Below are 15376 nucleotides of genomic sequence, written 5' to 3'. Positions count from 1 at the left end.
TAGCCCTGTTAGCTAGGGATCATGGGAGTTGTAGTTCCAAAACATCTGGAGAGCCAAGGTTGCCTATGCCTGCTCTTACCTAAGAATCTGTTCCTAAATGACACATACTGCATCATAATATTTTCTGTAATTTTGGAGCAGCACAGGCTAGTGGAGAAAGCGGACCAGAGCTTTCGATATCAAAAATAGCAGGCTTCCAACAGGGACAGCAACAGCAAGTTAAAACAAGACCTTAAAAACAAAAGATTCACATGGCATTGTTAAATGCACTGGGTGTGCTGCCAAGTGGATATATACAAGACTTGCATTTGAAGAAGTTGTGCAAAGGATTATGTTGCAACAGTACTTTACTTACACAAAAGGCAGAGCTACAGATAGCAAAACTTATTTCAACACTGCAGCCAAAACCTACAGGTTTTTTGGACTGCATGTGCACAAATACATTTATCTTGATACATTTGCACTGAGGAAGGAAAAAGGTCTGGATTAGAATAATATAAACTATGAGGACGTAGCCATTAGGATGAATAAAGTATTGAGTCATGGGAGACAGGAGAAAGGGACGATATTAGAATATACTTCTAAAATATACAAGGATACGGAAGATTTCAAATGCTGTTTTTTCAAAAGCATTTTTATTACCTCATTCATAAACTAGAGAGGAGGCAAAGGAATTGAAATGTGTCAGTCCAAACTCACTTTTAAATACTGTGGAAACCCCATGAATAGTTTCCATATCCCGAATCCTCAATTGGATAAAAACAACTTTACAAAGAGATGAAATGGAGAGAGAGAATTGAGAGTTCACGGGGGGGGGGGGGGGAATCTAACAGCAGTGGCGATTAGGCTGCACAATCCCATCCCAAAGGAATAAGAGAAGATCAATTATTTGAATAATTTATAAATAGGCGGAACAAAATGCTCAACACACTATAGGAAATCTGTCAGTTGCGGGTAAGGACATGCTACAGCATTATCTAGGCATCATTTTTCACATATTTCACAAACTGTAATAAAAATGAAACAATAACTGACGAAAAGGTTAACCAACTGGCCTATATTTATAGAAAATGTTCAAATGACTGCAAATGGCAATACTAAACCATTTTTAAAAGTGCTGCAGAAAACATCTGGGCAATGTCCACCCTAATTATGACACATACTCATTTGCTTCCTGTTAACAACCTGCAACTCTCCAGGGGTGCATCTAAATAAATAACAACGAACACCTGTCCTCTGTTTATCAATAATAAACAATGATATTACAATTTCCCTTAAACTTGAATTGTTATCAACCTCAAGTGTTCATGCTGATCTCCTGTGAATATTGTCTTAAACTGAAGAGGCAACCATTGTAACTGAGAAGTAAACCTTGTGGTGTTTCCTTATTATAAAAAAAACTATTTAATATTATGCTTTGGATTGCTGAATAAAACACTCATACAAAACATGTATGAGTGCGCCCTTTCAGGAAAATACTGCCCTCTGCAGAAGTCCATCAAACCTTAAGTTATCTTGAAATGTTGATCATTAGAGCATCGACTGCTGACTTGTTGCACTTTTCAGTATTCAATTTGTGAAGTAATTTGAAATAATAGATCTTTAAATGGCACTTATGTGACACAATGTGCTTATTTTGTCAAAAAGAAATGCAACTTCTTCAACTGGGTAGGATGAGGAAAGACTGTTTAGGGAAATATTCTAAACTGTCCTAATGAATGTATTACTATGAGAGTGACTTAGCAAAATAAAGCATCCAAAGTTTTAGAGATGACTTATTGCTAAAATGGTACTTCTGCAATCTATAGAGGCAAGCTTATTCTAACTAGCCAAAAAATAAATAAAAATTAATGTTGATAGGAACTTTTTATGGTTTTTTGCTTTGGTAAAGACATTTCTGTTTGTAGCTAGAAACTGGATAAAGAATTAATGCTTTCAGGCTGAGTAGCTAATATTGATTGGGTTGTAATAAACCTATAATACTGTATCTATGTCAATGTTAGCATTGTAATTGTACTGCATGTTTACAGATACTGGTGAGAAACTCAAATGTTACTAATGATGAAGATAAAGTTATACAATTTCAGACATTTGCTGCCCTGGTCTATAGTATTAATTTTTAGATGACTTGTGAGACTTCATGAGGCAGGAGTATTCACCACAATAAGAGAGAACATCTTGTGCATTCTGAATCAGCATATGTGCTGATGACAGTGGACAACACCTGCCTTGTGCAATAGGATTTCTCCTCTTCCCCTGTGGCCCCCCAGTTGTATTCCAGGGGGTTCCTCAACCCCCCAGAACAGTTTGGGCAAGGGAGAAGGGGGGATTCCACTAAATGTAATCATTTTTCCAGTGTGTTGATTGTGTGTGTGCGCGCGCATGCGTCATTATTTTGACATTCTTGTTGTTAAAAATGTCTTGGATATTTTATTGATTTACCGTTGCATTACCAGTACTTGCTTTCAGCAACAGGAGTATTGTATTATTAAGAAACCAGCTTTTCTTATGTCTATTTACCGGTAGTCATTTCTACTGCTCTTAGCAATGCATGTAATGCTGAATAGACATTTCTTAAAATGCATTTTCTTTTCTAGGCTTCTTCCGCATAATGTTGGACTGCTTTATGTTGGAAGTTTAGATACTCCTTTTGCACAAATTAAGGTAAGAGAACTGAACTGTCTCTCTGTGTGTGTTGGTCAAACTCTTTCAGTGCAATTTTTTTTGCCTTCATTAACATATTCTGAAGCAGTGAACACTGTGTTGTTGCCTTAGTTGCAATAATATTTACTACAAATTTTTGTTTCTGTGAGTTTAGTACTCACTTCCTCTTGTGATTGCTTACTTGTATCTCTACTAAAGTTGAAAAAAATATTTGCCAAAGTTTCTCAGCCATGGAATATATTAGCAATGTAACATTTGTAAACATTTGATATATATATTCTTCGGTACTTCAGCGGGTGGATGTTTTCAAACATTCATGAGCTTTATTGTTTTCTTGGAATGTTGCGGTTCTTGCTGATTTGTAGAGCTGCAAACTTGCATTTGGGGGCTGATAGAAGTTTTGATGGGAGGTATTTTCGTTTATGCCTCAGTCTCAAAATGCTATATAAAAGTTACCTTCAAATATAATATTATGTACTATATATGCTATATAAAATCCATTTGGTCCACTGTAGTGACCAAGTTTACAGAACTCACCAAATCATTTAGGCTGGTTTTTTTAAAAAAGCAAAAATGTGTGTGTGCAGGGAGATACTGTGAAGTGTTCCAAATGGATTTCTCCAAACTGGGTGACTAGGCAACAAAATAGCAAATGCAGTTCCATGTTAGTGCAAAGTGAAGCATATTGCAACAAAAAATCCTAACTCCACATATATATATTGATTTGTGCACATAACTTTAAACCATGGTTAACATTAAACATAGTTTAAGCTGGGATCTCTGGCAGATGATTCTTTAAACTAGGCACCCCCAAACTGCGGCCCTCCAGATGTTTTGGCCTACAACTCCCATGATCCCTAGCTAACAGGACCAGTGGTCGGAGAAGATGGGAATTGCAGTCCAAAATATCTGGAGGGCCCAAGTTTGGGGATGCCTGGTTTAAACCTTGGTTTATTAGGCCACTGAATAGTTAAAAGCACCCAGGTGCATGTATTAGCATGTAAATTAAGGACTTAAAAGCACACACCAATAATAATAATAATAATAATAATAATAATAATAATAATAATATCGTCAACATCATTAAAATTTCTATACCACCCTTCATCTGAGGATCACAGGATGATTTATAAAAACACAAAAACTCAAAACATAATAACAAACAAAAAATACCCCCAGTTTAAAAGACTATAGATTGTTTAATTAGCCATTTAGCCAAGTTTAATGATGTTCAATCTTATGCCGCTTTCAGTTGTAATGCCGTTAGTATTTGTAAATGGATGCCTTCATTTACATTATTTGTTAGAATCTATGATTTTGCTGTTTTAATTATTTTAATTATTTAAATAACAAAGGTGTTTTTTTAAAAAATCACATATGTTGCCCCACCCACTTTGGGCTTCTGCCCCCACCTTTCAGAGGCAATCCCTATTTTCTAAAACCCATCTCCCCAAAATATAACTGCACAAATTTTGTCCATTTTTTGCCTCTTGAGGAAAATATTGGGACATCTATTAGAATTGAATCTGCGCAGTAAGATGCACTCCAAGAACTACAGTGTAGCTAAAGTCCATGGGTGTGCAGGGAGGGATGGAGAACAGATGGCCCCACAGACCCTGTCAGAATCCAACTCCCATCAACCCCAGCCAGCATGGCCAATGGTCGTGGATGATGGGAGCTGCGATCCAGCAACACCTGGAGGGCTACAAGTTTCCCACCCTGCTGTGAAGCATTCACTGCTTCAAGCTGCTACTCCTCAGGTGCAAGCAGTGCGTTTGTGTTTCTGGCCATGGAGCCACAGAGAATAAGTCTTCTCTGCAGGAATCAGGGAGCCGGAGTTCATGGTGTCCAACATCTTTGTGGCTTCTCTGGTACAAGTTGTGATATGTGGCAGAAGCTTTCCCTCACCATCCAAGGCAGTGTTGTATCTTCTCTTCCTTGTTTTATCCCATTGTCCCATTGCCTGTGTGGAGCTTCTGATGTATTTGGTGGCTAGCTTGCTAGTAAACTCGAAGGGCTTCTTATGGTGAGTTTCCTTGTGCTGAATGAAGCTTGAACTGCTGCGGAACCGTGCCCTGCAGTCGTTGCACCCGTAGGGTTTTTCTCTTGGGAAAGATCAGGCCCTCCCTATGCCTGAATGACTACAGGCACTCAAGATACTCATAAGGCTTCCTGCCTGTGTGGATCTTCTGATGTATGAGCAGCTTTGCTTTTCATATTCTAGTTTGAAGAGTGAAAAGTGAGAACTTTCTCAGAATGATGGGGGGAAATGCCATGGCTTCATGAGCAAGCCAAAGGCAAAAATGGCAAAACATTTTAAAATACAAGAGTGAAATGGAAATTCAACTCATAAAATATAATTTGCATCTTCGCTGAATGAAATATATGCCTTCAGATGGTATCATTTTGAAATAATAAGCCTGCAGTTGTTCCTGATCTGTTTCCTAGTAACGTTTATGTGACTAGGTATTTAATAAAGTACATATTTCTTAGTTGCCAACACTGGCTATTGGAAATATACCATAATTTGCCTTTTGAGATCACATTTGGTCTTTTAGTGTGCCGCAACCCAGATGAGATAATATAAAGGAAACTGAAAATATGTGATTAAATCTTCCTCTTTTTATTGAAGAATGTTCCTATATAGGGAATATTGTGCTATGGGGAAAGCAGAGCTCCTATCACACAAATCTGGGGCTTTGTTAGGCATGGAAGTCGACCCATGCATATTATTACACGCAATTATCATAAAATTATGGACTAGAAATTGAAGAGTCATGCTGTTGCATTTTAGACAGCATATTTGTAATAAGCTGTAATAAAGTAAACATTTTGAATGGATATAAGAATAGGCCTTACTTGCAATCACAAATGTGTGCTCAATTGAAATGCTTTTGAAGCTCAATTTAACAAAGCAAACACATTTTCTGGCAGTATTAGCATAATTGTTCCCAGTGTTAAATTCTCATTTAAATTTTTAAAAACTTGAATAAAGCTAGCTGTTTAGAAGCTAGGCAGAGTGGAAAAGTACTTTTTCAGATACCTAGCATTTCACTGTTTTATGGTATGTTAGTAAGTTAAGAATAAGTGCCAAAATACTCATGTTAATTATTCCCTGCTTCAGTCTATGATTCATATCATTTGCTGGTGTGTGATGACTGACTTTTTAAAGATATATAGTTATTCTACAGACTTTACAAAGGGAATTTCACCTACTCTACAGTGCAACCATCAAGGATATTCATGGGGAAACTCAAACCTTTCCCTTTTCCTTGACAAATTCTGAATATAATTCATGAATTGGACATGTTCATTGGTAATGTGTTTATGTGTACCCTTAAAATATAATTAATGAAGTAGCCTTTAGGCTAAGACCTCAGTAAATCACAAAGAGGGATGATAATGAGTAGAAGCAGCAATTTAGTTGACTAAAATTATTTTGTATACGAGAGAAGGGCAGATGTTTTGCCGGTGAAGAGATTCATTAGTGAATATTATTATTATTTATTGAATTTATATACCACCTTATACCCGGTAGATTGCAGACATATCATATAGTTGTTTACCTGTTCCTGTGTTAGTGGGAGAGATTTGATTTCTTTTTAAAATATGTCTTTGAACTATAATTTCATAGAAAGTTGTGTAGTGGAAATCCACACTAATTCTTCTGCTTATTTCTTCTGTTTGTGGATGATTTTTTCTTGAAAAGGATAGAAATCCATGCTGTTTACTACTGGGTTGATACATTAAAGCTGCAGTCCTAAGGCCACAATCTTGATTTCCTATTTCAAAATTTCCTAATTAAATTATATGTCTTTTAAAATTACAAGTGCTCATGGTTAGTAAGAAGAGAGCATAACCATGAGTCCTAGTCGGGAAATCAAGCTAAGCTAAACCATGGCCTAACCATGGCAGAATTATTTCACTGAAATATATTGCATAAGCTAGTTTAGATCCCTTTTTGTATAAAAGGTATGGTAAGAGATGCATTGCTCCTGTAGGAAATAGTGTGGACAAACTAGGTGAAGTTCTCTGTACATGAAGAAAACTGCTAAACATTGGGTGAATTGCAGCAATTCTAATAATAACACATACTTATTTATTGTTACATTTATATGTTACATTTCCTCTATGGAGCAGAACGTGGCATATAGCATCTCCCCCTCCCTATCTTATCATCCTCACGAAAACATTATGAGGTAGAGAAACAGTTGAGAAACAGTAACTGGAGCAAGGTCACCCGGTGAGCCTCATGGTTGAGTGGAGATAGGAACCCTGGTCTCCCAGGCCATAGTCCAACACTGTAACCACTATACCACACTGGCTCTGATTTTTCACAGAACCTACCAGAGGTAATTTTTACTAAAATTGATGGTAGTTTTGCGTACTCCTTGCTGCAAAGAAAATCCTCATCTTAATTTTTGTAGCCATGTAGTCTTATGGTCAATATTAAACAATTGAGGTAATTTTTAGGGCAGGGGCAATTTGAAGAACAATTTTAGGACAACATTCTAATTGATTGCCATTAGCTATTACCTTAGCTAATTAGGCAGCTAAAGAGTTTTATGTCTGTTTAGTTATTCCTGCCAAGTACGTGTTTCATTAGTTTCTAGGAGCTCTGACATTATTGAGATTATTGTTGTGTGAACCTAGTCCTCCAGGAGTGCCTGGCGTGCTATGGTCCATGGGGTCATGAAGAGTCGGACACGACTAAACGACTAAACAACAACAAGTCCTCCTCAACATTGTGTGAGGTACTTTTCAGAGGACGAGAGCATGTAAATTCAGTGCTACTAAGGAGGATTTGTGAGGCGAATCTTCCCAGTTGTGGCATGGTAATGCTACCCCAGAAATGCAGGTTTGCTAGCCTTACCAGTTCTGGCTTCATTAGATGTGTATCACTACTGCAGGACCAGCAGTAGCTCATACAGTGATCATTCTGCTGTCATCGAACAGATAACTGCAGGATGAAGTAAATGGAAATCCAATTCTTTGAAAAATAAATTCACAGAATTGCTCAGATTTCTTCTGTAGCTGAAATAACCCTTAACTCACCAAAATAGAAGACCCAAGCTGCTTCATGTTTTTTTTGGAGGAAATATAGCAGTGTAGTAGCACACAATTTGAATGTGTCCTGCTATACAGGTAGATTTTAATCACTAGAACTTAGACATGTGGGAATGGTCTAATTGTCCTCCCTGTGCAAAAGGACAGGTTGAATTGGTTCTGAACATGTGCAAATGACCATGCATCACTTTGTCTTCCCACTAGGTTTATCATGCAGGAGTCGCTTCAATCCTATACCTGCTTACTAGGTACTAGTAAGCCATTTGAATTCAACTGAGACTTTCTTTAGACTGGCATGTATAGAATTATATCGTTAACCTATTATTATCACCTTGCTTGCTTTTACTGCTTGCAAAATAAGTGAGTGATATGGTAGATAGCAGTCACTTAAAATGATACAGGGTATAATTAGCCCAGTGTTTATTCTTGCCTCCTCCCATCCCTCTTTCCATGTTCAGAGTAATTATGATAACTTTTTATTGTTTTAAACTGATCAGCAGTTTCTGTTGGGAAAATGGATTTAGGCCATTGCACTGGCAGATGTTAGCATTTTCTGGAAAGATTTGTCTTCCAGATTGCTAATGAATGGCCAAGCAAGATAGTACATAAGATAGTTAATACTGCTTAATTGTCACAGTCAAATAGAGCAACCACATAATTTTCTGCTATTCTCATCCTGTGAACACTGCAAGAATGATCAAGGACGAAGCCTTACAGAGAGTTCTAGTTTGTGAAAGTCTTTGGCTGCAGCAGAGTATCTTCCCTCACCCCCTTCTTTCTCCATCAAGCAGGTGGTTCACTAACAACCTTTTCCCACTCCAACAGGAAAAAATGTATATAAATACCAAATTTATTTGGCAGCCACTGCCAGTTAATATTCATTTCCAAGTCATTACACAGCCTCAAGTTTCTTCCTGTGTTTAAACATATTCACTGTGGATTAGAAAAGGATGTTGTATTTTCCTGAGTGTGACTTTTATGCTAGCTGAGTCCATGGTTGCGAAACATCTGTTTGAAAAATGCTTTCCTCACACATAGAGGAATGTGTAATGTTCTGTACAAAGGAGGATTACTGAGAAGGAAAGATAGACACACCAGGGAGTTAATCAAGCAAGCAAGATGAGAATGATTCTACAAAACTGGGTTTGTAGTAACTTCATGGCTGTGTAAAAGCCAAATGCTTCTCATGGTATCACCTCTCCTAGAAAAATAAAGTTCCACAGTTTCCTTTTTCAGAAATCAATTTAGCAATCCTAATACCTGCTGAGTAAATTACTGTTTTGGTTCTTTGGGGTGGAGGAAGCTTGGCCAGCAGAACTAAGGGAAGAAAAATAACATTTTAAACCAGACTCTCAATTGTGCATCATGTACAATTTTGGTCAGAAATGAAGTCAATAATAAACTATACCCTACAAAAAATGATTTGGAAGTTTGTAACACACTTTCAGAACAAAATAATGCTCACATTATTCAGCAGCAAAATCCTCTATTTACTTGTGTGTTGATATCAAATATAGATCAAAACGAATGCTAGTGAAATTGAAATATTATTGTTTGTTGGTGAGGAAAAATACTTCTGAAATACACTGTTCAGTCTAGGCTCTTCTTTTCTCAAACTGTAGCACATCAAATATTTCATCAAGTGGCGATGGACCCAATCATAACAAAGTTCTTGTTAAGAAAAATGAAATGTTCTCAACAAGTGGAGTTGCCATAGTTACTCAGAAATTTTGCAGTGGCTAATAACATGCATAGAGTATGGTGCCCAAAATGAAAAGGAAGTTAGTGAGCTTAAGTGGTTATCTGAATCATTTAATAGTAAAAAAATTTTTTTATATATATCTGTCTCTGGTTGGCAAGTAATGAATGATATTTTTTTTAAAGCCTGGGGAGTACTCATTTGATATGTAAAGACACTGGGAAATTTTCACAGTAGAAAGAAAGTAGGGGTGAAAATGGTAGAATGGTACAAGGTAGGAAGTATAATGCACTGAGGCTTTGAAACTAGGGGCATGCTGACAGTGCTAAGGTCCAGTGCCAGGTTGATCCACTTATCTCATTGCTAGTCTGCAGTATTTATAGCTTAAAACAGTTAGCGTTTATCCAACACTGAAGTTCAGTTCACACCACAGAGTTCCATGTGTGCAGCAGAACTTCCCCTTCCTCTCCCGCTCCTGCTGCCTGTAGCCCCCCCCCCCATGTGTCTTCATTATAACCCCTTGGAGTTATTGTTGGCACAATTCATGACCACTGCAACTACAGCTTTAAAACTTCAGAGCCAATCAAACAGTGATTAGAATGCAAAACCACAACTATCACATAGTGATGATGGAAGCAGAAAACGGTCCACATTGCTGCCTCTATCACAGACTCAAGTAGATACCCAGCAGAGCTCTTTTGAGTGGTTTAAAAGTTGGTACTACCTGCCTCAGTTAGTGGGGCACTGGAACCAGCCTACTGTGATAAACACTAGGCATCGAGGGCAAAATTGTTCACTGTCATAGTGATATTGATGCCCAGTGAACTTACCACATTAGGCCAGGTTTGGCATGAAATCAGCCCTGACCACCCTGGCAAATGAACTCCTTTGAGGGGGAGACGGGGGAGTGCAACCCTGCTGCTGCTTCTGTTGGATATCTCAGTGGCTTTTGATACCATGGCATCCTCCTGGACTGTCTTCATGGGTGTGGAAGTTGGAGGTACTCTTTTATGGTGGCTCCACTCCTACCTGCATGACTGTTACCAGAGAATAGCATTGGGAAGGCTGCCTGTCTACACCTTGGCAGTGTAAGCTGCAGGGTACCACAGGACACAGTTCTGTCCCCAATGCTATTTAACATCTAGATATGAAGCTGTTGGAAACAACCATCAGGGCACAAGGCATCGGTATGCTGATGATGCTGAGCTCTACTTTTCTATTAAATCTGACTCAGGAGATGACCTCTCATATGCCCTGCTGTCTCGTGTTCTGGCGCAACAACAGAAGTTTGGGGATTTGGGTGGGGAGTAATGGTCAGTCTCTTCCCTGTGTTTCTGGGTGTTCCTGAGACTTTTAGGGGGCCTGTGGATGATGCAGAGATACATGTGCCCACTCAGGAATCCAGGAGTTTTCCATTTTCTCAGGGCAGAGCTCACTTTGCAGCAGATGAACTCTAATATGCCCCTACCACATAATCTGGTGCAGTTCTTAACGATTTCAACAGCATTGCAGAGGGGTGGAATAGATGATCGATGGGGTACCTTCCAACCCTGCAATTCTATGAGATGGAGTGCGGGTTGATGTTCAGGCTTTCCCTTGTAATCTGGATAGTACTGCTGTTTCTACCCTTATGTCTATTTGCTAGCAGGAGCCAAACATAGCTACTTCCAGGTCTTGCCCAAAACTCCTTCATCTTTCGCTGGTGGTGGGACGGGGCAATATCCATAGTATGTTGTACATGTTGGAAAAAAGTTTCATAACTATATGAAATGTGCATTGGTAGTTTTGATTATCCTCACTTAAGAAAGAAATGTTTGACTTCCTCCTTCTTTGACAAAGGTAAAAATCTTATTTATTTATTTATTTATTTATTTATTTTATAAAACAGGTAACAAAAGACTTGAAACAATATGACAATAAGATTATAGAATGCAAGTTTGAAAACAATAGCTGGGTCTTCATGAGACAACGGATAGACAAAAGCTTTCCAAATGCTTACACCACTGCAATGGGTGAGTGCAATAATTGGCCCAATATCTCAGCATTTTATATTTGCCTTGCTTTTCAAGGACTTTTTATACTCCGCTAAATTGCTTTAATAGCATCAATGTTTTAATGACACTGGTTAAAATTTGAGTTCACAACTTGAGTTTGAATTGCGACGGCTTTAAAATAACCATTTTTGTCTAGGGTGGACTAACAAAGCATATTCACAAAGTTGGGTTGTGTTCCACTGATAAAAGGTAGCTTGGCACATGAATGTACTATATAAGCTGAACTTGTGGAACATAAATCCTTGATAATTTCAGTTCTCTTCAAAATGGCGCAATCATTGTTCACCAGATGGAAGAAAACTAAATTAGGAGGAGAAATTGTAATTTTCAGATCCCAAAATAGTATGCAAACAATAGGGAACAAAACAAATGAAGGCTGCAGGGGTGGGGGGAGTATGTCCTTTATGAGACTGTGACATACTCTAATTCTTCTTCAGATAATAAAAGGACATTATGAAAAGTGCAAGGCAGCAGCTTTCATTCACAAGGCATATATAAGAATTTTAAAAATTAATGCAAGTTTGTGTGATATAGGTATTTTAACTATTATTCTTGGTGTCAGACAGACTACTAGACACAAATTTATTAACTCCTCAGTAATGGATTTCAGCTCTGCACATTTCAGATACTGTTGAAACTACTGAAAAATTCCTGTGGGGTAGCCATGTTAGTCTGTTGTAGCCAAAACAGCAAGTGTCTTCTGGGACCAAAAAAGGCTAACAATTCCATTGTGACATAAGCCTTTGCAGGCTAGAGCTCACTGATATTTACTCCCATATACAAACAGGTGAGAGAGTTTGTGATTGCTGGGGCCAACAGTCAGGAGAATGGCACAACTCATTCATAACAGCAGTTGCACTCTTTTTCTTGCTATGCCAATTTCACACCTGAAGAGAGGACATTTCTTTAATGAGAAGGATACTTCCAATTAATTAATTCTGACCTAAAATTTTGATTCAGGTCACTGATCTGGGAGTTCTTATGACCCCTACTCCCAAGGCAATTTCAGGAGGCACAAGGGGGAAAGGGGAAAGCCCTGTTGCACAAGCAGAAGCCCTTGTTTGTTAGGTGAATGATATCCTTTGTGTTTACATTTTCATAAAGCAGATACAAAGTTCAACCGTAAGTCCTCATCTCACCGTTTTGTGGTTTGTGGTTCACCATAGCAAATCATACTGCAGGGCCAGGAAACTAGAATGATGGGCAGATCATACCTGCCTGGCGATAGGGAGGTGTGGAGCAGAGTGGAAGATCCTCTCTCACGTCTGAGGCCCTGCCATCCAGGGGGGGGGGCAAGCTTTTGTGCCTTTTGTGCTGTTATTGCTCCAGGCAGAGGTGGATCAGCAGATTGAAAAGCTTCCAATACACCAAAATGTTTTCTACTGACCATTGATTGTGGCAGAAACACCTGTGGTAGTTTACTGGCTGCCATGCTGGAACCAGTGGGGCTCTTCTCTACCAGTGTCACCTGACAGAACAACATGGTGGGGGAACAAAATGAGCGCTCAGGGAGGGCATTGCCCGCTGCTACTGGAATGGAGAATTTGGTCTTCCTCAGAAGACCAGCATTGCATTATTTGTCCCTTTCTCATAGTTCTGTTCTTTTTGCCAGCCTGGAATTTGAATTATAGATACTGTGATATATGTACTGTAGTAATCAGTCTTATTGATCGTATCCAACAAAGTTGTCCTGTTCATGCGAGGACTTCACTTTATGCAGTCGAACGTCCACTTCCTCCCCTCCTTTGTGCACTCTCCAGATTTCTTCTGGGGGTCTTTCAACCCTCCAGAGCAGATTGGGGGACTCATGGGCTGGAGTTGTGTAAGTGGGATGACTTCGTTGGATACAACCCTGTGTAATTAAGGGAGTGTGATTCACTCCATAATATGACAACTTTGTAATTTTTCTGTTCAACATGAAATATTTGGATCAACACTGCTTTTAGGGTACTTCCATACTGTACATGTAATGTTTATAACTTACTACAGAGGTCATTTGCAAAACAAGCCAGCTTCAAAACATGGAATATAAAGCTGGCCTGTTTCTTTTAAACGATAGTTCCTGAATTGTGTATAATGAGCAGAATCAGACAACAGGAAACCAAATTTAGGTTTATACAATCTCTTGGCTGAGAGGGGAACAGGAGTGCTACTCCTGGACTCCCTGAGGCTTGTTTAAATCACATGATATCCTGGCTTATTAATATGTGTGGACTGTGCCAATGGCTTACTGCTTAGGAGGGATGCCCTAAATTGACTAGCTATATTCAACTTAGGGAAAGTTGACTTTATCACATAGTTATTTGACTGTGTTTCTCTCCCCGCACCCCCGACAGCTGTGTGTAATAGCATACGACATCCAGTGACAAAGGAAATCCTTTTCGACTTCATTGAAAAATGTACAGCAGCAGCTCCAGGACAGACCCGCAAGCATCACCTGGATCCTGACACTGAACTCATGCCTCCACCACCTCCTAAAAGACCACGGCCGTGATTTAAAGACTGAGAGAATACCAAGTTGTTTACAGTTCTACAAAACGATGTGTGTGGGACATTTGCAAAAAGTTATTGTAAACATCCTGTAAATACTTATGTGCATTTTTTTTGGAATGCCACATCATGGACTCAGATTTGTTTTGTACTTGACAAGTTGAATATTGCTTTGTGGAAACTGAGAACAGATTTAATCCAAAGGGTTAGATGAAAAAAAAAGTGTAGAATCAATGGAAAGCCACCTTGTTTGATAGGTACCTTTCAAATCTAATGTTTTATACTAGTAAACTGGAACTGTGAAGCCATGACAAAGCGGCCCTTTTCTTTTTCCAAGTGGTGTTGCAAAGAGTGTGATGTTACCTCTAACCAATTAAGATTTGTTGCTTTGTTTAATTTAGCATAGTTCTCTTATGTTTCTTAGGCTCATGTTTAAAGACAAACGGCGGCAAATGTTCATGCAGTGTACTCTTTAAAATAAAAGTTTATCAGGTTTCATTAATTTTTTTATAGAAAAAAACATTTTTATATTAAACAAGTAACCTATCCTTTTGGGTAGGTATTGGGTTTTGTTTTTTGTTTAGTCTGAACAACCACATTCATCTGTTTTAATATCACATTTTAGGTTTTATGCTTTGGTAGACACAATCAATCCTCAATATGAAAAAGCAAAGCTTAATTTCTGTACAGCAGCTGTAAATGGATTATGTCAAAAGATGTTCATCATGTTGATGTGTATGCTAACCATGTTAATGACATTGCAATAATTTTGTGGAGAAAATGTTGGGGGAAATTCCAGGAGATACTTGAGGTGATGAATAGAAGTGAAGTGTGGTTTCCCTTCCAGGCAAATGGGCTCTCATAAACTTTAATCAAAAAGGGTAAAGTTTTGTTGCTGAAAGTAGCATTAGGAACCCCCAGACCTCCTATTTTTAAAGCAAGAGCCGTTAGGTAGCAAACGAGAGCAGTCTTCTTCCCTAGCCTAGTGGCCTTCAGTGGTTTTGACTTGAGCCTCCACCAGCCCCCAGCTAGTCTCAGGTGTATGGAGGGCACTAGGTTGGCAAGCGCTGGTTATGAGTATTCTCATCCAGTGTTTGTAGTTTTAAAATATGAATTAAACAGTTTTCCTGGTTTTTGCTGATGTATAGCAAATTTATTAGTTATTCCATCACTATGGCAAAGCCACATTATTTAGACCTTGAGCAATTATTACATGTTTAAGATCTAGGAACAAATGTAATAGCATTTCACAAGCTGACTGTAAAATAAGCCATCTAGTATTTTGATTATTTATACTTACTGATATGTATAAGTCACTTAGGCATTCAGCTAGCTACTGATCTGCGAAAACTTTATTTGTTATGTAATGATAACCAAATGGTGTTTTATATTAGGAAGTATT

General features: G+C 38.4%; 1 protein-coding gene across 2 annotated transcripts in view; it reads left to right on the top strand.

Moving 5' to 3' along the window:
* The window catches only part of RNGTT (RNA guanylyltransferase and 5'-phosphatase), a 113881-nt gene extending 99405 nt beyond the window's left edge, over positions 1–14476 (top strand). For both annotated transcript variants that reach the window (XM_035109413.3, XM_035109415.3), the window contains 3 exons: positions 2598–2664; positions 11319–11442; positions 13821–14476. In XM_035109413.3, coding sequence (XP_034965304.1) covers positions 2598–2664; positions 11319–11442; positions 13821–13978 — 349 coding nt within the window. In that variant the 3' untranslated portion in view covers positions 13979–14476. The remainder of the gene's footprint in view (positions 1–2597; positions 2665–11318; positions 11443–13820) is intronic.
* Positions 14477–15376: the final 900 nt, after the last annotated feature.

This window comes from Zootoca vivipara, chromosome 3 (genome assembly GCF_965207765.1).
Source record: "Zootoca vivipara chromosome 3, rZooViv2.hap1.1, whole genome shotgun sequence".
Lineage (NCBI taxonomy): Eukaryota > Metazoa > Chordata > Lepidosauria > Squamata > Lacertidae > Zootoca > Zootoca vivipara.
Note: the sequence above shows the minus strand (reverse complement) of the source record. Positions and strands in the feature narration are given on the sequence as shown.